Source organism: Heterodontus francisci, chromosome 23, assembly GCF_036365525.1.
Source record: "Heterodontus francisci isolate sHetFra1 chromosome 23, sHetFra1.hap1, whole genome shotgun sequence".
Taxonomy (NCBI): domain Eukaryota; kingdom Metazoa; phylum Chordata; class Chondrichthyes; order Heterodontiformes; family Heterodontidae; genus Heterodontus; species Heterodontus francisci.
This window is the reverse complement of record NC_090393.1, coordinates 1,969,557-1,993,116: the sequence shown is the minus strand read 5'-3', so window position 1 is coordinate 1,993,116 and position 23,560 is coordinate 1,969,557. Positions and strand designations below refer to the sequence as shown.

Sequence of the window (23,560 nt, the reverse complement as noted above, 5' to 3'; positions counted from 1 at the left end):
AGTATATCAATGGGAAGAGGATAATCAGGGAAAGAGTAGGACCCATTAGGGAAATTTGTGGGTGCAGCCAGAGGACATTGGTAGGGTGTTGAATGAATACTTCACATCTGTCTTCACCCAGGAGAATGAGGATGTAGAGATGGAACTCAGAGACAGAGACTGTGAGGTTCTTGAGCAAATTGTCATAGGGAGTGACAAGGTATTGGACGTTTTGGAAGGCTTAAAAGTGGACAAATCTCCAGGTCCGGACAATTTGTGTCCCAGGATGCTGTGTAAGGAGAGGGTGGAGATTGCAGGGGCTCTGACCCCAATTTTTAATTCCTCACTGGCCACGGGGGAGGTGCCAGAGGACTGGAGAACAGCTAATGTGGTTCCACTGTTTAAGAAAGGTTGTAGAGATAAGCCAGGGAACTACAGACCAGTGAGTCTCACGTCAGTGGTAGGGAAACTAGTGGATAAAATTCTGAAGGAGAGAATCTATCTCCACTTGGAGAGGCAAAATTTGATTAGGAATAGTCAGCATGGCTTTGTCAGAGGGAGGTCATGCCTAACAAATTTGATTGAATTTTTTGAGCATGTGACCAGGTGTGTAGATGAGGGTAGTGCAGTTGATGTAGTTTACATGGATTTCAGCAAAGCCTTTGACAAGGTCCCACATGGGAGACTTATCAAGAAAGCAAATGCACATGGGATACAGGGTAACTTGATAAGGTGGATTCAAAATTGGCTTAGCTGTAGGAGACAGAGAGTGATGACAGACGGCTGTTTTAGTGACTGGAAGCCAGTGTCCAGTGGCGTACCACAGGGATCTGTGCTGGGTCCCCTATTGTTTGTCATTTATATAAACAACATAGATGACTATGTGGGGGGTAGGATCAGTAAGTTAGCGGATGACACAAAGATTGGCCGAGTGGTTAACAGTGAGGTGGAGTGTCTTAGGTTACAGGAAGATATAGATGGGATGGTCAAATGGGCAGAAAAGTGGCAGATGGAATTTAATGCTGAAAAGCGTGAGGTGATACACTTTGGAAGGAGTAATGTGACACGGAAGTATTCAATGAATGGCCTGACACTGGGAAGTTCCGAGGAACAAAGGGACCTTGGCGTGTTTGTCCATAGATCTCTGAAGGCAGAAGGGCAGGTTAATAGGGTGGTGAAAAAGGCATTTGGGACACTTGCCTTTATCAATCGAGGCATAGATTACAAAAGCAGGGAGGTCATGCTGGAGTTGTACAGAACTTTGGGAAGGCCACAGCTGGAGTACTGTGTGCAATTCTGGTCACCACATTATAGGAAGGATGTGATTGCATTGGAGGGGGTGCAGAGGCGATTCAGGATGTTGCCTGGGATGGAACATTTTAGCTATGAAGAGATGTTGGATAGGCTTGGGTTGTTTTTGCTGGAGCAAAGAAGACTAAGGGGTGAGCTGATCGAGGTGTACAAGATTATGAGGGGCATGGACAGGGTGGATAGGGAGCAGCTGTTCCCCTTAGTTGAAGGGTCAGTTACGAGGGGTCACAAGTTTAAGGTGAGGTGTGGGAGATTTAAGGGGGACTTGAGGAAGAACTTTTTTACCCAGAGGGTGGTGATGGTCTGGAATGCCCTGCATGGGAGGGTGGTAGATGCAGGTGGCCTCACATCCTTTAAAAAGTACCTGGATGAGCACTTGGCACGTCATAACATTCAAGGCTATGGGCCAAGTGCTGGCAAATGGGATTAGGTAGACAGGTCAGGTGTTTTAATGCATCGGTGCAGACTCGATGGGCCGAAGGGCCTCTTTTGCACTGTATTATTCTGTGACTCTGCGATTCTGCTAGGAGACAGGTACAGCAAGTAATTAGGAAAGCTAATAGAATATCATTTATTGCGAGGGGAATTGAATACAAAAGTTATGCTTCAGTTGCACAGGGCATTGTTTAGTTTAGTTTAGTGATACAGCACTGAAACAGGCCCTTCGGCCCACCGAGTCTGTGCCGACCATCAACCATCCATTTATACTAATCCTACACTAATCCCATATTCCTACCACATCCCCACCTGTCCCTATATTTCCCTACCACCTACCTATACTAGGGGCAATTTATAATGGCCAATTTACCTACCAACCTGCAAGTCTTTTGGCTTGTGGGAGGAAACCGGAGCACCCGGAGAAAACCCACGCAGACACAGGGAGAACTTGCAAACTCCACACAGGCAGTACCCAGAATTGAACCCGGGTCGCTGGAGCTGTGAGGCTGCGGTGCTAACCACTGCGTCGCATTGGTGAGAACACATCTGGAGTATTATGTAAAGCATCGGTCTCCTTATTTAAGGAAGGATGTAAATGCATTGGAAGCAGCTCAGAGAAGGTTTACTCGACTTATACCTGGAATGGGTGGGTTGTCTTATGAGGAAAGGTTGGACAGGCTAGGCTTGCATCCACTGGAGTTTTGTAGAGTAGGAGGCGACTTGATTGAAACATACAAGATTCTGAGGGGTCTTGACTGGTTGGACATGGAAAGGATGTTTCCACTTGTGGGAGATCGGCCCCATTTGGAGTATTGCGTCCAATTCTGGGCGCCGCACTTGAGGAAAGACGTGAGGGCATTGGAGAGAATACAGAAGAGATTCACGAGAATGGTTCCAGGGATGAGAAATTTCAGTTATGAAGATAGAATCGGAGAAGTTAGGAGAAAAGAAGGCTGAGAGGTGATTTGATAGAGGTATTCAAAATCATGAGGGGTCTGGACAGAGTAGATAGAGAAAAACTGTTCCCATTCGTGAAAGGATCAAGAACAAGAGGGCACAGATTTAAAACATTTGGTAAGAGAAGCAAAAATGACATGTGGAATATCTTTTTCATGCAGCGAGTGGTTAAGGTCTGGAATTGGCTGCCTGAGAAAGTGGTGGAGGCAGGTTCAATTGAAGTATTCAAAAGGGAATTAGACAGTTATATGAAAAGGAAAACGTGCAGGGTTATGGGGAGCAGGCAGGGGAATGGAACTGAGGGAATTGCTCTTTCAGAGAGCCAGTGCGGACACGATGGGCTGAATGTCCTCCTCCTGTGCTGTAACAATTCTGTGATTCTGTGGGAGAATCTAGAACTAGGGGTCACTGTTGAAAAATAAGGGGTTGCCATTTAAGACAGATGAGGAGAAATTTCTTTTCTCTGAGGGTCGTGAGTCTTTGGAACTCTTCCTCAAAAGGCAGTGGAAGCAGAGTCTTTGAATATTTTTATGGCAGCGGTAGATAGATTCTTGATAAGCAAGGGGGTGAAAGGTTATTGGGGTAGGCGGGAATGCGGACTTGAGATTACAGTCAGATCAGCCATGATCTTATTGAATGGCGGAGCAGGCTTGAGGGGCTGAACGGCCTACTCCTGCTCCTAATTCCTATGTATACAGGTTCAACAGATCACTCCCCGCATTCACAGACCCAGGAAATGGTTTCTGGGTTATTTCCTTCCATAGGTTCTAGAATGGAATTGTTCTGCATAGAATCTCCTAAACTCAATACATGCATATTGCTTTTAATGTTCATTTACAGTTAATTCACGATCACACAGTTTATAAAAGGATCTTTCTCTTTAGTAATGTTTCCTGAACATTATCTAGAAGCCATGGTAGGGTCAATATTTTATATAGTTACAATTCCACAGTGGAGGCTGGCCAGATAGTGAGTGTGTGAAGCAGGTATTTGCTGGAATGGAAATGCTACCAGGAAACCAGGTCATATATATGTATAAGAGGAGGTCAATCTGGCATGATGGTACAGTAAAATTCAAATGTATTGTACATTTCAAGTGAAACAGATTAAGGAGCAGTCAAATTCAAAGGTAAGGTACAATGCCCAGATGCAAAACTTTGACAAACTCTCACTGTTTTTTGTGGATGTATAGAAGCTTTGAAAATAGTCCTTATATTGGGAGTTAGGATCAGGACTTTATTTAGGTTTATGTTATGTTGTACTAGTTTCACTGGGCTTGGATGTTCTGTGATCAGGGCGTGATTGCTGTGAAAGGACTGATGTGTGAGACGTACCCGAACAATGCTGCTGGAGTTTGCGGATCTCCGTGTGTAGTCCCCTCAGTGTGTTGGCGTGCTCCTGTTGTAAGAACAACAGGTTTTTCTGGGCACTGTGCAGCTGCATCTCCAGGTTCGACATTGCCATTGTGCAATTAAGCGACCTAAAGAGGAAAAAGCACAACACTAAGTGCCACTGGTACTGCTCAGTACGTACCGCACAATCAGCTCCGTAACTCACTATAATACAATGTCCCCAATCCAGACACTGGACAGCAAAACCATCTCTCATTGGTGATAAACTTTTACAGTTTTTAAACATTTATCAAGCTTTCTCGACACTGCTGTACCCATCTGCAGTGTTTGGGGTTAAAGTTGCAAAGTTACCAATTGTCCAAATTAAAACCACAGTAAGCTAGTCACGTGAAAGTTTAAAGCTCACCACCCATATGCAAAGTTTTGGACAGTGGTCTCTGCTCAAGAATTAGAATGTGAAAGCACTGTTAATTATGACAAATTTATAAATTATCTCAAAGGGTACAGTGGTGCAGTGCTTATGTTACTGGACGAACAATCCAGATAATATGAGTTTAAATCTCATCAGGGCAGTTTGAGAATTTGAGTTCAGTTTAAAATATCTGTCAATAAAAAGCTGGTCTCAGCAAAAGTGAGCATGAAGCTGTCAGTTTGTCATAAAAACCTAACTGGTTCACGAATGTCCTTTAGGGAAGAAAACCTGTTGTCCTTACCTAGTCTATCCTATGTGTGACTCCAGATCCACAGCAACATGGTTGACTTTTAACTGCCCTCTGACGTACTCTAGGAAGTGGCAGTAAATGCCAACCTTGCCAGAGATGCACACATCCCGAGAATGGATAAAAAGCAAACTAGCAAGAAACTAGTTAATTCTCAACTGACTGCACGCCTCAAACACATGCAAGTATTAAGCTCTCTCCTCAGGGAGGTTATGGTGGGCTTGGAATTTTCCAGCATCAAACATCACTTGTTTTACAATGACATGGGACAGTCACAACTTCATTCTGTGTATCAATAATAGAAGAGCAGCACAGCACCCTCTCTCGCTCCCTGTACCCCCTCCTCACACCCCAGTCCCTCCCCCGCACCCACCTGCACCTCTCCTCCCGCCCCCCTCCCTCCATGCACCTACCCGCCCCTGCCCCCCCCCCCCACGCACCAACCCACCCTCCTACCAAGCACCCACCCCTCCCCAATTTTAAACTGGGCCTGGGCAGTTTGGGCTTGAATTCTGGGGCCAGGATTGGTTAATAACCTACTTAAATTTGATACTATACAGAAGATTCTGTGCTGACTGTCAGTCTGAGTCTCATACCCTGATACTTTGCCACTTGTAAACCTGCAACTTGATAACAACCGTTGAAACCCCAAGTACAAAGTCACTGAAAGCTTAGATATTTTTGAAAAATTGAGAAATGCTTCTCAAACATGTTCCTTGAAAAATCTGTTTACAAAAAATATGGTCAGTTGGTTACAGCATTGACTATAATGTTACACTGAATAAAAATTATGGAGATTCTGTGCTCCCTAGTGTAGCAGTCACACCCCTTTTGCTGCTCAGGATCACTATTCAAAACAGTAAACACTACACATTAAATGTAACAAGCCCAAGTTGATTCCCATATTAATCCCCATGCTATGTTATTTATGGAACAATTTGCCATATTGCCTCAAGCTGGGGCTTAAAACACAAAAAAAGACTTTAATTTTGACAGTAAAACAAGTCTTGCTGCACGACGTGTTCTCGCAGACTCGGACCTCAATGAATTTGGAATTTGTTGAGAATTGTAATCCGCTCTGAACGGACACTGCCTGCAAAACACACCCAGGCCTCTGTGCAAAGTAGGAAAATCACCCTCACTCAAGGTCCGAGGCTTTGGCCTCTTTAGAATCTGTGATTATGCTAAACATACTGACATTTATCTTCTACATGAGGTCAGCCCTGAACCTTCCCTTCTCCAGCATGAACATTCCATGTTTCTGCAGCCTCTGCTCGTAACCTGAGTCCCTAAACCACCTGAAATGTTAATTCTGCTTTTCTCTCCACAGATGCTGCATGAACTACTAAGTTTTTCTAGCATTTTCTGTTTTTGTTTCAGGTTTCCACATTTGCAGTATTTTGCTTCTGTATTAGTGTCCCTAATCCAGTGATTAGTTTAGTTTCCCTTCACTGCACCCTCTCCATAATTGGGGTAGCAAAAACTGTAGCCAAGACTCTGGGTGGGTCTGGGACTAGCATTATTTACAAACTCAATGTGCTCCTGAAAGTTGTACTCAGTCCCTCTTACAGCCCAGGATTCCATTCGCTCTCCACTGATGCTCCACCCTGTGCTAATGGCTTCAGCAAGCTCTTGAGCAGACCCCAAACACCTCTCCTGAGTCTTGCCCTGTAGAATAGACCCATGCACCTTGAAAATGCCACATTATTATATTTTCCCAAGATACTGATGTGTCACTCAGCAGCTCAGCTCACCAGTCCATCCAGGTCTTTCTGTACTTGATCACCCTGCTGTCTGCACTCCTCCTCAACTTAGTATCATCTGCAAACTTGGAGAGTTTTGTTTCTGTCCCTACATTCAGATCATTCCTGCACAAGAGAGAACCTAACTACCTTCCCTTGACATTCAATGGCACTACCATCACTGAATCCCCCGCAACCAACATTCCGGGGGGGGTTACCATTGAAAAGAAACTTAATTGGACTAGCCACATAAATACTTTGGCTACAGAGCAGGTCAGAGGCTGGGAATTCTGCAGCAAGTAACTCACCTCCTGACTCCCCAAAGCCTGTCCACCATCTACAAGTCAGGAGTATGATGGAATACTCTCCACTTGCCTGGATGACTGCAGCTCCAACATCTCTCAAGAAGCTCAAAACCACCCAGGACAAGGCAGCCTGCTTGATCGGTGCCTCACCAACAACCTCAAACATTCACTCCCTCCATCAGCGACGCACAGTGACAGCAGTATGTGCCATCTACAAAATGCACTGCAGCAACTCACCAACGCTCCTTTGACAGCACCTTCCAAACCCGCGACCTCTACCACCTAGAAGGACAAGGGCAGCAGATGCATGGGAACACCACCACCTGCAAGCTTCCCTCCAAGCCACACACCATCCTGACTTGGAACTAGATTGCTGTTCCTTCGCTAGGCAAAAATTCTGGAACTCCCTCCCAAACAGCACGAAATGGACTGCAACAGTTCAAGGCAGCTCCCATCAACCTCTCAAGGGCAATTAGGGATGGGCAACAAATGCTGGTCTTGCCAGCGATGCTCACTTCCCACAAAAGAGTTGAAAAAATGTAAAAAGTCTGAGCACTGATCTGAGACCCCCCTGGGTTTCCTCCCTCCACCCGAGACTCCCGCTAGTTCCCTCCCTCCACCCGAGACCCTCCGCGGGTTCCCTTCCTCCACCCGAGACCCCTTGTGAGTTCCCTCCCTCCCTCCACCTGAGACCCGTCGCTAGTTCCCTCCTTCTACACTGACTCAGCTGCCATTACTTTGTTTAGCCAATTTTTAATCAGTTTTCAGAATTGTCTTTTGGACCAATCTGCCATGGGGTTTAACTTTTCACATAACTAAAACATTTGCTTGTGAGACGGTGTGTTATTTGAACTTCAGCATTATTTGTATATTGAGTTATGTAGCTGTAATCGAACTGATTTAATGCAGCCCTGCCCTCCCCAAGTTCTTGTCTGTGGAACACTGTTCCTCTTCCAAGCGTTACCAAGTGACATCCTCTAATCTTGCATCAATGTTCCTCACAGCTTACACAGAGTTGGACAAGTTGAATCAACGCTCCTGCTTTACTCTTCCATCTCACCACACTGGCAATCGTGATCGTGAACATCAAGTGTGTTTTGCTGAGCTGGTAAAATATCTGCTGTGGTGTTCTGGTCAGAGTTTAGAATGCAGGCCCAACAAAGCCTGCAGCAACCGGTTATGCTGGTTCTAATTGTACTGATACACCAAGTGATTATATAACAACTTGCATTTATATAGTGCCTTTAACGTAACTTATTTTATTCATTCACAGGATGTAGGCACGTATGGCAAAGCCAGAATTTATTGCCACCCCTATTACATACCAACATACGAATTAGAAGCAGGAGTAGGCCACTCGGCACCTTGAGCCTGCTCCGCCATTCAATAAGTTCATGGCTGATCTAATTGTAACCTCGACTCCACATTCCCACCTAGCCCCGATAACCTTTCACCCCCTTGCTCATCAAGAATCTATCTACCTCTGCCCTAAAAATAATCAAAGACTCCGCTTACACCGCCTTTTGAGGAAGAGAGTTTCAAAGACTCACGACAGAGAAAAAATTTCTCCTCATCTCTGTCTTAAAATGGATGATGCCTTATTTTTAAATAGTGACCCCTAGTTCTAGATTCTTCCACAGGGGGAAACATCCTTTCCACATCCACCCTGTCAAGACCCCTCAGGATCTTATATCTTTCAATCAAGTCGCCTCTTTACTAAACTCCAGTGGATACAAGCCTAGCCTGTCCAACCTTTCCCCATAAGAGAACTTGCCCATTCCTGGTATTAGTCTAGTAAACCTTCTCTGAACTGCTTCCAATGCATTTACATCCTTCCTTAAATAAGGAAACTAATACTGTACATGGTACTCCAGATGTGGTCTCACAAATGCCCTGTATAACTGAAGCAAAACACCATACTTTTGTATTCAATTCACCTTGCAATAAATGATAACATTCTATTAACTTTCCTAATTACTTGCTGAACCTGCACACTAACATTTTGCAATTCATTTACTAGGACAGCCAGATTCCTCTACATCTCAGAGCTCTGCAATCTCTCACCATTTAGATAATATGCTTCTTTTTACTCTTCCTGCCAAAATGGACAATTTCACATTTTCCCCACAATATACTCCATTTGCCAGATCTTTGCCCTCGAGAAGGTGGCGATGAGCTGCCTTCTTGAATTGCAGGAAGGGTAGTGGTTTGGTACAACTGAGTGGCTTGCTAGGCCATTTCAGAGGGCAGTAAAGAGTCAACCACATTGCTGTGGGTCTGGACCAGGTAAGGTTGGCAGACTTCCTGCCCTTAAAGCCATTAGTGAATCAGATGGGTTTTTACAATCCAATAATTTCATAGTCACCATTACTGATACTAGCTTATTAACTCAGGATTTATTACATTAATTGAATTTCATTTTCCCAGCTGGTGTTATTTGAACTCATGTCTGATTATCCAGGTCTCTGGATTACTAGTCCCATAACATAACCACTGTGCGACTGTCCCTGGTAGCAGTAAAACGTCCTAAGGCGCTTCACAAAAGTGTTATCAAAAAAAACTTTCAATGACGAGCTGCATAAAGAGGTATCAGGATGGGTGACTAAAAGCTTGGTCAAAGAGAAAGGTTTTAAGGAGCGACTTAAAGGAGAAGGGAGAGGTAGAGAAGTGGAGAGGTTTAGTGAGGGATTTCCAGAGCTCAAGGCCCAGGCAACCAAAGGCATGGCTGACAATGGTGGAACGAAGGAAATCGGGGATGCTCAAGAGGGCAGAATTGGAAGGCACAAAGATCTGAGGGTTGTGGGGCTTGAGAAGGTCACAGATAAAGGGAGGGGCAAGGCCATGGAGGGATTTGAAAAGAAGGTCGACAATTTTAAAATCAAGGTGCATTTCTAAAAACATTACAAAATAAAGTGTTATGCTAAGTGATGACTGTCAGTAACTTTAGCAAAGTGTATCCAAGTACAGATCAGGATTTCCTATTTTGTCTTCATGTGAACACAAACTGTCAAAAAATAATCAACTTCACAGCTCTGTTACAACTCACCCAAAATATTAACACTGGAAATTCTAAATGGCTTGAAAAACTCAGTAATGCCTTGCATAACATTTAGGCTTCCACCCATGGTATCAGGAAGGTCAAAAGAAAAGTACAAAATTAGTAGTTCTTCCAATGAATTTGAACTGGTTAATTGGCTGAATACTCTGCACACACAGTAGATGAGAGCTCCCTATTGCTATAGCAATCCTCTCCAGGGAACTGTCAGTCAAATGTATTTCTGATGAGCTGAGCTGCAGCATCATAGTAGGACTCTGGTGTGCCAGCTGTACCACCATAACACAAATTCCCTTGCATACCCATAACAAGAAGCTCGGTAACTGTTTGGCAATACAAAAAATAAAGGAGGGAAAATAAACTGCGGACCAGTTGTGATGGTCAGTCACAGACTTATGATAACCACGGGCGGCAGTGGCGCAGTGGTTAGCACTGCAGACTCACAGCTCCAGGGACCCGGGTTCAATTCTGGGTACTGCCTGTGCGGAGTTTGCAAGTTCTCCCTGTGACCGCGTGGGTTTTCGCCGGGTGCTCCGGTTTCCTCCCACAGCCAAAGACTTGCAGGTGATTGGTAAATTGGCCATTGTAAATTGCCCCTAGTGTAGGTAGGTGGTAGGGAGTATGGGATTACTGTAGGGTTAGTATAAATGGGTGGTTCTTGGTCGGCACAGACTCGGTGGGCCGAAGGGCCTGTTTCAGTGCTGTATCTCTAAATAAATAAATAGTCAAAGCTACAGTAAGATCCCCTGAAACACAGCCTTGGACAGATTGCCTTCAGTGAGTGGCTGGGAGTAGGGCGGTGGGGAAACCTTCAAGTACAAAGATCCAGGAAAAGAACAGATTGGACTGAGAAAGCACCATCAGGTCTTCCTCGATGTTCACAAGTGCCCATGTCAGCAGACAGCCTGGTGTCGACTGTTTCCACTATTCAAGAAAGTGGGTGGACGGGGGAGAAAGAGCAAGAGAGAGATAGAAAGAGAACAGGGAAGTAAAGACTTGCATTTATATAGCACCTTTCATGACCACCAGTTATCTCAAAGTGCTTTACAGCCAATGAAGTACTTTCGAAGTTTAGTCACTGAAGTAATGTAGGAAATGTGACAGCCAATTTGTGTACAGCAAAATCCCACCATCAGCAACATGATAATGACCAGATAATCTATTTCTGTAATGTTGATTGCGGGATAAATATAGACCAAGACCCTATTCTTCTTGGAAATAGCACACTGGGATCTTTTACATCCACTTGAGGCGACAGATGGGGCCTCAGTTTAACATTTCATCCAAAAGACGGCACCTCTGTCAGGGCAGCATTCCCTCAGTACTGCACGGAGTGTCAGTGATTTTTGTGCTCAAGCCCGGGAAAGGAACTTGAACGTGGAACCTTGTGGCTCAGAGGGGAGTGCTACCCACTGAACCACAACTGGCACTATAACTACAGGCCAGTTAGCTTGACATTAGTAGTAGGGAAAATGCTACAATCTATTATTAGACTTGCAGTAACAGAGCACTAAGAAAATCATAACATGCTTAAGCAGAGACAACATGGATTTATGAAAGGGAAACTGCATTTGACAAATCTATTTTTTTGAACATGTAATAAATAAGATGGATAAAGGGAAACCAGTGGATGCAGTGTATTTGGATTTTCAAAAAGCATTCAATAAGATGCCACACAAGAGGTTATGAAACAAAATTAGAACTCATGGGTTTGGGGATAATATGTTAGCATGGATTGAAGATTGGTTAACAGAGAGAAAACAGAATAGGAATAAATGGGCTATTTTTCCGGTTGGCAGACTGCAACTAGCAGAGTACTACAAGGATTGGTACTTGGGCCACAGCTATTTTATTCTATATTAACGACTTAGATGAGGGGATGGAAAGTAATGGCTCCAAGTTTGCTGACAGTGCAAAATTAAGTGGGAAAGTAAGCGGTGATGAGGACACAAAGAGGTTGCAAAGAGAAATAGACAGGTTGGGTGAGTGGGCAAGAACATGGCAGATGGAAAGCAATGTGAAGTATGAAGTTATCCACTTTGGTGGAAAAATAAAAAAAAAATTTTAAATGGTGAAAGACTGAGAAATGTTGGTAGGAACACAAGTGTCCTTGTATGTGAATCACAGAAAGTTAACATGCAGATAGAGCAATTAGGAAAGCAAATGGTATGTTAGCTTTTGTTACAAAGGGATTGAGGTATAAGAGTAAAGATGTCTTACTACAATTACATAGTGCCGTACAGACAGCACACGGTGTTCAGCTTTGGTCTCTACTTAAGGAATGATATACCAGCCTGAGCGAGAGTGCAACAAAGGTTCACTACACTGATTCCTGGGATGAAAGAATAATTCTATGAGGAGAGATTGAGTAAATTAGGCTTATATTCCCTAGAATTTACTATTTAAATTTAAAAGAGCGAGAAATTATCTCACTGAAACATAACATTAAGGGGCTTGATAGGGTAAATGCTGACAGGCAGTTTTCTCAGGCTGGGGAATCTAGAACTGGGGTGGGGTCACAGTCTCAGAATAAGGGGTCGGTCATTTAGAACTGAGATGCGGACAAATTTCTTCACTACAGGGTTGAGAATCTTTGGAATTCTCTACCCGAGAACTGTAGATGCTCAGACATTGAGTATATTCAAGACAGAGATCAATAGATTTTTGGGTGCTAAGGGAATCAGGGGATATGGGGATAGTGCAGGAAGGAGGAGTTGAGGCAGATCAGCCATGATCTTACTGAATGGTAGAACAGACTCGAAGGGCCAAATGGCCTACTGCTGCTCCTATTTCTTTTTAATGTTATGTCTACAGTGAATGCCACTCCATCACAAGGGAAGAACCTTAAGAGTACTGTCCACTTGGATGCTCGCTGCAATCTTACTGGAAGCTGAGGCACATTTCCTACTGAGTGGAATTTTGTTACAAATCAACTTTCAATACCTGAAATCATCCCAGTAATGAAGAGGAAGGAAAGTTGAGAGGGGATACCATTTAATTGAACGTAGTTCCGTGCTTTGGAGAAACTATCAGTTTTCCCGCTAGGATAAACAAACGATTTGCCAATCCACTGCAAAACACCAGGTATTGGCAGAATCCCCAAACATATGGAAACAAATTCAAATGTAGCTCAAGGACCATCCCAGAGCTTCCAACACTGGGAAAGCATGCCACAGGCTGGAGATCTGGGAGGGACATCTCATGTGGTCATGCACCAATTACACAGACTGTTCGCACTGGTATAAACGGCAAGGTGAATTGAATCACATCAAAAATCAAGTCGCGAGTCTCACTTTTTAAGTGAGCTGACTGGTTATTTTTAGGGGTGGGGGGCAGGGGCCCAAAGATCCCATGTATGAATCCACTAGACTAGAGCCAACCTGACTGCTCCCGGTCACCAGTCTTACTCTCCCATATACCCTTGCTACTTCCCACCTATTTTAACTGCTCTTAGCCTTTCTGCTCTCTGATCTTCACCCTAAGGTCCCACACTCTCAGCTTGCACTCTGAGCCCAGGTCTGCCTCTGACCACATATTAACCTGTCAGAGAGACGGTGGCACAGTGATAATGTCACTGGACTACTAATCCAGAGGCCCAGACTAATGCCCTGGGGACACAGGTTCAAATCCCACCATGACAGCTGCTGGAATTTAAGTTTAATAGTTAATAAAAACCTGAAATTGAAAGCTACTCAGTAATGGTGCCATGAAACGATCAACGTTTGTCGTAAAAAACTCATCTGGTTCACTAATGTCCTTTAGGAAAGGAAATCTGGCATCCTTACTTGGTCTGGCCTACATGTGACACCAGACCTGCAGCAATGTGGTTAACTCTTAATTGCCCTCTGAAATGGCCTAGTAGGCCACTCAGTTCAAGGGCAATTAGGGTTAGGCAACAAATGCTGGCCTTGCCAGCGACGTCCACAACCCACGAAAGAACAAAACACTCATTGGTCCAGTTTATTCAATTGGAAAATAAAGATCCCAGTGTGACTGGTCGGAAATCTAATCTGGAATGAAAGAAGGCCATTAACATGGTTAGATACGGGCACATATTTACTGAAATAAAAACCTTTGCAGCAGCACTTAATGTTCCTGCTATGCAAAGGAAATATTGATTCATTTAAAACAGAAACATCTACTGTTCTTATACAAAAGGGCAGAATGAGGAAACACATGGGGAAGAGAGACAGACCGAGGCAGACAGAGAGAGGATGGGAGGCAAAGACAGACGGAAAAGCTATTCAAGGTGAGAAATGAGCAGAGGCAGCTACAGGAATATTTAAATACTCTTTGCCCTTGAGGAATGCAACAGAATCAACAATTTAAAAATAAAACATGTCAAGGAGCATCACAAGACTGTTTTGTACTTGAGGTTTTGATGGCACTTTAAAGGCCCTCGAGTTGCACTCTATTTATTCAGGAAGATATTTAAAAATCACTCAATTTGGATTATTGCCTTATACTTAGACCCAGGCATCAACTGCTTTCTATTTTAAAACATCTTTGGATGGCACAGAATACGGGTGCTGCAGATGGATCTGGAAACAAAGGAAAGGTTTCGATTGCTGCATTTACTGGAATGCTACTTCATTATTAATTTAGGTCAGCTTGCTAATGTCTGGCATTCTGAACATCTGTCTTACCCATACCATATGCAACAGCCAAAAAATATAAGGATTTAGAAGTTCTGACATGTGGAGCTACTGCAGCAAGGATACAGAGATGCTGCAGAGCTCCCAATTACACCAAAGGTAAGAGACACAACTGAATATTGTGGGAAGACAAGAAAAATAAAGTCATCACCTCTAGGTCACAGTCTCGCGGCTGCTCGGAGCCTGGGTGCCGGTCTGCTACTGAATACACCTTCAAATGAACATGGCGTGCTGCCATAAGATCTATCTCATTGGCCAATAGTAATCATGAAGGCTCTGAGTGTAACACTTTACTAAAGGCAATTTTAATTTATATATTAAAAATGCATCTGATCAGTCCATGGAATGTAACTGAAAAATCTCATCTGCTATTGGTCCATGGCAATGATGTGTCTGTGATACGGAGTGACCTCACAGCACAGCACGGCGAGGTCACAGCTCCCATCAACTGATACTTGTTCAATGATACAAAATAAAATTCCAGGGAAAGGTGCACAGCCCAACTCAAAATGGGAGGGGATAGGTCCTCATTTCATACAAGTTTAATTAAAAGCAAGACAAACTTGCAGTCATATAGTGTCTTTCACAACCACAGGACATCCCAAAGCACTTTACAGCCAATTAAGTACTTTTTTTTTTTGAAGTGTAGTCACTGTTATAATGTAGGATACATGGAGACAATTTGCATACAGCAAGCTCCCACAAACAGCAATGTGATAATCTGTTTCAGTGACGATGATTGAGGGATAAATATTGTCTAAGACACTGGTGAGACTTCCCTGTTCTTCATCGACATTGCGCCACAGGATCTTCTACGCTAACTTGAGAAGGCATTCAAAAGACGACACTGCAGCGTTCCCTTAGCATTACCCCTCCCAGACTCTACCCCACCATCGAGACCGTCCCTCCGACACTACAGTGCTCCCTCAGGACCACCCCTCCGACACTGCGGCGTTCCCTCCGTACTGCACTGACAGCGCCAGCCTTGATATTTGTGCTCAAGTCTTGGAGTGGGACTTGAACCCTCAACCTTCTGACTAAGAGGCAAGAATGTTACCCAGTGACATAAATTTGTATTAATCTTGCCTCTACATTTCACTGTTTGGTTTGTCTTGCTAGTGACATGGCAAGGAATGCAAAGTTTATGTTTAGGAGGATGGGTGTGGGGACCGTTCATCTTGCAGAGCCAGGTAGCTCAGTTCAGCTGCACTAATACTCCAACTGTGCATGTTTCCACAGTATAAGCTTACTGTCATTTCTTTGATGAACCTGTGAGAAGCAAGTCATAGCTGTGGTAAGTATTTCTATAGTAAATGGCCCTGAGGCAAGGAGAGATAGAGGGAACAGCATCTGAGAAGTGGGTCAGTTTGCAGCAGGGCAGGATGCAATCGGCCAGACGAGAGCAGGCAATTTACTGTGAAGCAGTCCGACCCCATAGTAACCATAGGGTGGGAGAGGAAGCATATTAGCACAGAGCAGTGAAATGTGGGGGTAAACACATTGATGGCAGCCGGGTGGGAAAGGAGGACTTGAGGCTGTGTGAGGCGGCAAACATTTTACAGGGATAGAGCTGGGACAGACACTTTAAAAAGAAACTATTTTAAGACTTACTTAATTCATTAAGTTGATGGGCTGTACGGAGTACAGGTAATAGAGCAAGGGCATGAGACACGCAGGTATGTGCAACAGCCTGTGCCTGCAGGTCTGCAATGACAACGTGACATGCAAATGTTGACATAGTGTTATCCCCATTAGAACATGCTGACACAAAAGTATTACACAAAGGATATGTTTACAGGGAATGCGACATAAGCACAATTCAATGTTATTGATAAAAGCAAAATATTACGGTTGGTGGAGAAATCAAATGAAAACAGAAAATAAATATATCAATAGTGAAATACACAATAAAGTGATTATGGTTGGTGTGCTACACCACAGGAGATGAACTGACCAACCGCACTATGGGGAAGAGTTCTGTCAGACTAGAAAGTGGCACTAAGATTTGACAAGTTGAGTTATCATTGTTAGCCAATGAGAAGCTGGAAAGTAACACTATGATTGGGAAGGGCAGCATTTCTATTGGCTGATGTGACCTGGTTCTGTGCTGATTTAAAACCATAATACATGGATTTAATTTTTTTTTTTAAACTGTGAAGTACATTAAATATTTCATGTGCAACAAAAACATCCAAAATATTAGCAAGACAATTAATAATGGCCACCAAAGCTGTTCAACATGGTTTATTATTGAGCACTGCAGTGTCGGAGGGGCAGTCTCGATGGCGGGGTGGGGTCTTTGGGGGGGGGGGGGGGCAATACTCAGGGAGCGCTGCAGTGTCATCTTTTGAATGCCCTCTCAAGTTAGCATAAAAGATCCCGTGGCACGATGTCGATGAAAAACAGGGGAGTCTCACCAGTGTCTTGGACAATATTTGTCCCTCAATCATCGTCACTGAAACAGATTATCACATTGCTGTTTGTGGGAGCTTGCTGTGTGCAAATTGTCTCCATGCATCCTATATTTGAACAAATCAGCAAAATGTGATCATCAAGCTGTCAGTTAGTAAATGTTAGTAAATGTTAGTTAGTAAGGAGAATGGTGTCTTTGGTAATCCTCCTGCTCGGTTTAAAGACATGCTGTACCTGTAGCAGTTTCTATAAGACAAGCTCATTTACAAGACAGCCACAGTGCTTTCAGGAGCTGTACATAAAATGTTAAGAATCAGCCTGACCTCACAGCGGGAACTGAGATAACCTCATTGCCAGAGACCTTTACAGCAACACAACTCAATGGTAAATACCAATACGATAAATAATGAATGGAGCTGCAGCAGCTCGAAAGGTCACATTGATTCAATGTGCTTTTTTCTGCAAGATCTTCACTTTCTCTGTCTGTCTCCATCTCCCCCCAAACACTGGCCTCTCCATCAACACCCCCATTTTACCATGCACACAGTACTTCTACGAAATGTAACAAGGGTCATTCAGTACACCTGAAATTACATGCCTCCACTTCTGGATTCTCTAAGCAAACTCAGAGCACCACCAGCACATCTGCTTATTTTATTGTACCTCTTATCAGTTGCCATGGTGAATCATTATTACATTGAAATTAAGAGGTGAACAGTTGATCAAACAGGACGGCTGTCTGACTCAATACAATTTTTAAAAAAGGGATTCACAATAACTGCAGCTGGGGAACACTGCATTACAAAACAGGGGGAGAACATACATCATTGAAGCATCGCAACTCCAGCCTCTGAGCTAATGCAAACACCAGCTACCAAATAACACATCTGAAGGGCTATGGGGAAAGAGCAGGGGAGTGGGATTAATTGGATAGTCTTTCAAAGAGACAGCACAGGCATGATGGGCCAAATGGCCACCTTCTGTGCTGTACCATTCTATGATTCTATATAAACATTGATATAGTGCTCACGCAACACACGCAGAGGCATTGTCACATTGTGGAGTGGTGATACTGGGCTGGATGTGAAGTCATTTAGATGGGGAGGCCAAAGGTTTGTCAACACAATAACTTTTCTGAAAGGTTTTCCAGCTAAAGAATAAAGGTGTGAGGACCGATAGAGTGGCTTTGGAAGAGAGTTCTTCAGGACAGGAGAGTGATGACTGACAGATTAGTCCTACTCACACAGACTGGATAAGGCAGTAATTAATCCAGAGTGAGACGAATGAAGAGCACGATATGTCACACGCGGCTGGAGAAGATTATTCAAGTAGGATGGTGGAGAGATTTGAAAACAGGGAATGAGTATCTTGTCCACCTGAATACAGGGGACACGAAGCAATGCAGTAAACTGAGGGTGGGAGGCAAATACATGGAAAGAACTTAAATTGCAAAGGAAATTGTCTGAGGGACCGGCTTCAGGCTAGTACAAGGCAAATTTAAGACATCTGAAAGCTCTTCCATACAGAAGTGAATATATGGAACTGATACCCAGATAAAACAGTGGAGGCAAAAACTCTGGAATTATTCAAAAACCTATTTTAGGTTTTGGATGCTGTAACCAGGGGAGATGGGCAGGTAACTACAGGATAAATGAGCTAAGATGGGCTGAAAGGCACTGCTGGACTGCGAACCAATACAGGTCAGTAAGCATAGGAGGTAAGGGGTGAAAGGGACTTGGTGCGAGTTAGGATGCAGGCAGCAGAGTTTTGGATCAGCTCTAATGGATCTGTACTGAGCAATGTCAGGGCTCTTCCAGACTCGTATTTCCAAATTCAGACATAAACATCCACATGTTTTCTTAATATAATTTCTGGTGAAATTAGTGGCTCTGAAATTATTCCAGACAGAGAGCAATTTATCCAAAAGCCTCTGCTACCACAGCAGACAGAGGAATGTGACAGGTGCCAGTGCAATGCTGCAAACAGGCTGGGGAGCTGCATCATCAACAAGGAGCCATCTTAGCAGGTTAGCCCAGATCCTGACAGACTGTAGCTCTGACCTTGGTGCAGGCAAAAAGGAACCTGTCACCCACCCATTTACATTGTTAAAGCAAAATTACTGAAACACAGAATGTAAAATTCCAGATCTTTGTGTCAGAGTCACAGAGAGAACAATATTCCTGGAAATAACGAGCTGAATTCTCCCCTCATTAATGCCAACAGCTTCCCACCGAATACAGCCTGAAACCAAAATCAGCAAAGTGCTTGTAAACTCGGGGGGACGGACCACCGACCCACCTCCCAAACATCCCCTCCCCAACCCCGTCCATTCCCCCTCCCATCTTCCCACCACCGCCCCCCCCCCCACCATTCCCATTCCTCCCCCCCTTCATTCCCATCCTCCCCCACCCCTCCTCTCCTCCCCCCTCCATTCCCCCCCTCCCCCCTCCCATCCTCCCCCCTCCATTCCCCCCTCCCATCCTCCCCCTCCATTCCTCCTCCCCTCCCCTCCACCATTCCCCCCCTCCACCATTCCCCCCCTCCATCTCCATTCCCCCCCTCCCATCCTCCCCCCTCCATTCCTCCTCCCCTCCCATCCTCCCCCCTCCATTCCTCCTCCCCTCCCCTCCATTCCTCCTCCCCTCCCCTCCATTCCTCCTCCCCTCCATTCCTCCCCCCTCCATTCCTCCTCCCCTCCCCTCCATTCCTCCTCCCCTCCCCTCCATTCCTCCTCCCCTCCATTCCTCCTCCCCTCCCCTCCACCATTCCCCCCCTCCCATCCTCCCCCCCTCCATTTCTCCTCCCATCCTCCCCCCTCCATTTCTCCTCCCCTCCCATCCTCCCCCCTCCATTCCTCCTCCCCTCCCATCCTCCCCCCTCCATTCCTCCTCCCCTCCCCTCCATTCCTCCTCTCCTCCCCTCCCCTCCATTCCTCCTCCCTTCCTCCCCCCTCCATTCCTCCTCCCCTCCCCTCCATTCCTCCTCCCTTCCTCCCCCCTCCATTCCTCCTCCCCTCCCCTCCACCATTCCCCCCCTCCCATCCTCCCCCCCTCCATTTCTTCTCCTCCCCTCCATTTCTCCTCCCCTCCCATCCTCCCCCCTCCATTTCTCCTCCCCTCCCCCATTCCCCCACTCCCATCCTCCCCCCCTCCATTTCTCCTCCCCTCCCATCCTCCCCCCTCCATTTCTCCTCCCCTCCCCTCCATTTCTCCTCCCCTCCCATCCTCCCCCCTCCATTTCTCCTCCCCTCCCCTCCATTTCTCCTCCCCCCCTCCCCTCCATTTCTCCTCCCCTCCCATCCTCCCCCCTCCATTTCTCCTCCCCTCCCCTCCATTCCCCCTCCCCTCCGCCGCCCCCCGGGCCCGCAACTGCAATGCGACTCATCCAAACCCGAACCCGGAGTCCCGCTCGGCTCGGTTCGCGGCCGCTCCCACCTACCAGCCTCCAGCTCCGCTGTCTCGGTCCCGGTCTGACTGGACTCTCTCCCGGTCCCGGTCCCGGTCTGACTGGACTCTCTCCGGGTCTCGGTCTGACTGGACTCTCTCCCGGTCCGGGTCTCGGTCCCGGTCTGACTGGACTCTCTCCCGGTCCCGGTCCCGGTCTGACTGGACTCTCTCCCGGTCCGGGTCTCGGTCTCGGTCCCGGTCTGACTGGACTCTCTCCCGGTCTCGGTCTCGGTCCCGGTCTGACTGGACTCTCTCCCGGTCCCGGTCTCGGTCCCGGTCTGACTGGACTCTCTCCCGGTCTCGGTCCCGGTCTGACTGGACTCTCTCCCGGTCCCGGTCTCGGTCCCGGTCTGACTGGACTCTCTCCCGGTCCGGGTCTCGGTCCCGGTCTGACTGGACTCTCTCCCGGTCTCGGTCCCGGTCTGACTGGACTCTCTCCCGGTCCCGGTCTCGGTCCCGGTCTGACTGGACTCTCTCCCGGTCCGGGTCTCGGTCCCGGTCTGACTGGACTCTCTCCCGGTCTCGGTCCCGGTCTGACTGGACTCTCTCCCGGTCCCGGTCTGACTGGACTCTCTCCCGGTCTCGGTCCCGGTCTGACTGGACTCTCTCCCGGTCTCGGTCCCGGTCTGACTGGACTCTCTCCCGGTCCCGGTCTCGGTCCCGGTCTGACTGGACTCTCTCCCGGTCCGGGTCTCGGTCCCGGTCTGACTGGACTCTCTCCCGGTCTCGGTCCCGGTCTGACTGGACTCTCTCCCGGTCCCGGTCTGACTGGACTCTCTCCCGGTCTCGGTCCCGGTCTGACTGGACTCTCTCCCGGTCCGGGTCTCGGTCCCGGTCTGACTGGACTCTCTCCCGGTCCCGGTCTCGGTCCCGGTCTGACTGGACTCTCTCCCGGTCTCGGTCCCGGTCTGACTGGACTCTCTCCCGGTCTCGGTCCCGGTCTGACTGGACTCTCTCCCGGTCCGGGTCTCGGTCCCGGTCTGACTGGACTCTCTCCCGGTCTCGGTCCCGGTCTGACTGGACTCTCTCCCGGTCCCGGTCTGACTGGACTCTCTCCCGGTCCCGGTCTGACTGGACTCTCTCCCGGTCCCGGTCCCGGTCTGACTGGACTCTCTCCCGGTCCGGGTCTCGGTCCCGGTCTGACTGGACTCTCTCCCGGTCCCGGTCTCGGTCCCGGTCTGACTGGACTCTCTCCCGGTCTCGGTCCCGGTCTCGGTCCCGGTCTGACTGGACTCTCTCCCGGTCCCGGTCTCGGTCCCGGTCTGACTGGACTCTCTCCCGGTCTCGGTCCCGGTCTCGGTCCCGGTCTGACTGGACTCTCTCCCGGTCCCGGTCTCGGTCCCGGTCTGACTGGACTCTCTCCCGGTCTCGGTCCCGGTCTCGGTCCCGGTCTGACTGGACTCTCTCCCGGTCTCGGTCCCGGTCTCGGTCCCGGTCTGACTGGACTCTCTCCCGGTCTCGGTCCCGGTCTGACTGGACTCTCTCCCGGTGTTTACTCGCCGATCGCGCGCTCTGACCTGGGAACCGGCTCCATGGAAACCGGCCGCGCGGTCAGTGACGCTAATGCGACACCTGCAGGCAGCAGCCCTGCACTGCCGGCTGGCACGGCCTGGCCCCGCCCACTGAGCACCGACCCCGCCTACAGCCCCCATTCCCCGCAGAAAGAGGCCGTTCAGCCCATTATGTCTACACCAGCTCTCTGAATGAGCAAACAGTTAGTGCCATTCCCCGGCCTTCTCCCTGTAACCCTGCACATTCTTCCTTTTTGTTTGCCTGAGGCAATCTACAGAAAAAGGCTGATGGGTATGTACAATGAAATGCTTGGTGTATTGGCAGGCCTGCCAGAGAGCCTGTTGTCATTGTCAAGGACCATGGAGGGGTCCAGCTCCAACTTGCCACAGGGCTTGATGCCCATCCTTTCCAGTGTGGAAGTGGTGGCCAACTCCATGACAGCACTTGAGGACCCAACCATGATGCAACATCTGATGGCCGATGTCTTTGATTGCTGCAGTGGAAGCTCAGACTGAGGTGATGAAATCTCAGTTTGTTGTCATGCAGACTTGGACAGCTGCTATCATGGCAGTGGATACCATTGTTCAAAGATGCTTACAGGCTCTCGCAGCAGTGCAGCAATCTGCAGCAATCTGGGCTCCAGTAGATTACTAGGATTGCTGAGGTGTCGCCCCAGGGGAGTGACAGTGGCTCCATGATGCACAAACCTGCTGTGCTGCCTCAGGATGACAGCATTCATGTTCCCACTGTCACACACATGGGTAGTGCAGTGATACAACAATCATGGACAAACTCTGAAGAGTTATGGAAAAATGGACTCTGTGTTGCTTCTCTCTGGTGCTAGGAACAAAAGAGACAGCCACATTTAATGCTAAAGAGTTTGTAGAGAAGGGAGAACTCTCCCATGATAAGTGGTGGTGGGTGGGTGGGTGGTGGTTGGTGGTGGGTGGGGTGTGGTGGGTGGATGGTGGGTGGGTGGTGGGGGGGGTGGGTGTTGGGTGGGGTGTGGTGGGTGGATGGTGGGTGGGTGTTGGGTGGGGTGTGGTGGGTGGTGGTGGGTGTTGGGTGGGGTGTGGTGGGTGGTGGTGCGTGGTGGTGGGGGGTGGGTTGTGGCGGGGGGTGGTTGTTGGTGGGTGGTGGGGGTGGGTGGTGGTCCTTCTTGCTGCTGAATGCATGATTAAGAGAGGGCGTTAGCTAAAGCGGTGAAGTGAAAAATGGCAGCACTGGCATCAGATCACTGTTACCCACTGAGTGAAGTCACGATCTGTCTACTTTGCATATTTCCAGCACACGCTCCTAAATCCCACACTAGCATCCTCACCAAGGTGGTGTCTGCCATGCACATGCCAAATGTGGGCATGCCCAGCATGAACATCATTTTGGTTCAGAAATGGCACCTGTCGTACTGTGCAGCCGAATTTTGTGATTTCTGTCTCCTGCCTTAGAATCAATTACCAACCCACGAGTTACCTCCAATCCCATGCATTTCAGTTGTGCTGATAATCTCTTGTGTAAAACCTTGTCAAATGCTTTCCGTTAGCCCATATAGACAATATCCAGAGATATTCCCCATGCTGGTAACCTCCTCAATAAATTCAACTGGATTACAGACATGATCAATCCTTCAGAAATCCACGCTGACTCTCTTTGATCAGCTGATACTATTCCACATTCTCA

General features: G+C 47.1%; 1 protein-coding gene across 1 annotated transcript in view; it reads right to left on the bottom strand.

Moving 5' to 3' along the window:
• Positions 1–22,622, bottom strand: part of ccdc92 (coiled-coil domain containing 92) — a 59,013-nt gene extending 36,391 nt beyond the window's left edge. Inside the window, exons 1-4 of the mRNA XM_068055643.1 lie at positions 22,482–22,622; positions 22,268–22,394; positions 20,364–21,888; positions 4,020–4,165 (exon numbers count right to left, since the gene is read on the bottom strand). Coding sequence (XP_067911744.1) covers positions 4,020–4,165; positions 20,364–21,888; positions 22,268–22,394; positions 22,482–22,622 — 1,939 coding nt within the window. The remainder of the gene's footprint in view (positions 1–4,019; positions 4,166–20,363; positions 21,889–22,267; positions 22,395–22,481) is intronic.
• Positions 22,623–23,560: the final 938 nt, after the last annotated feature.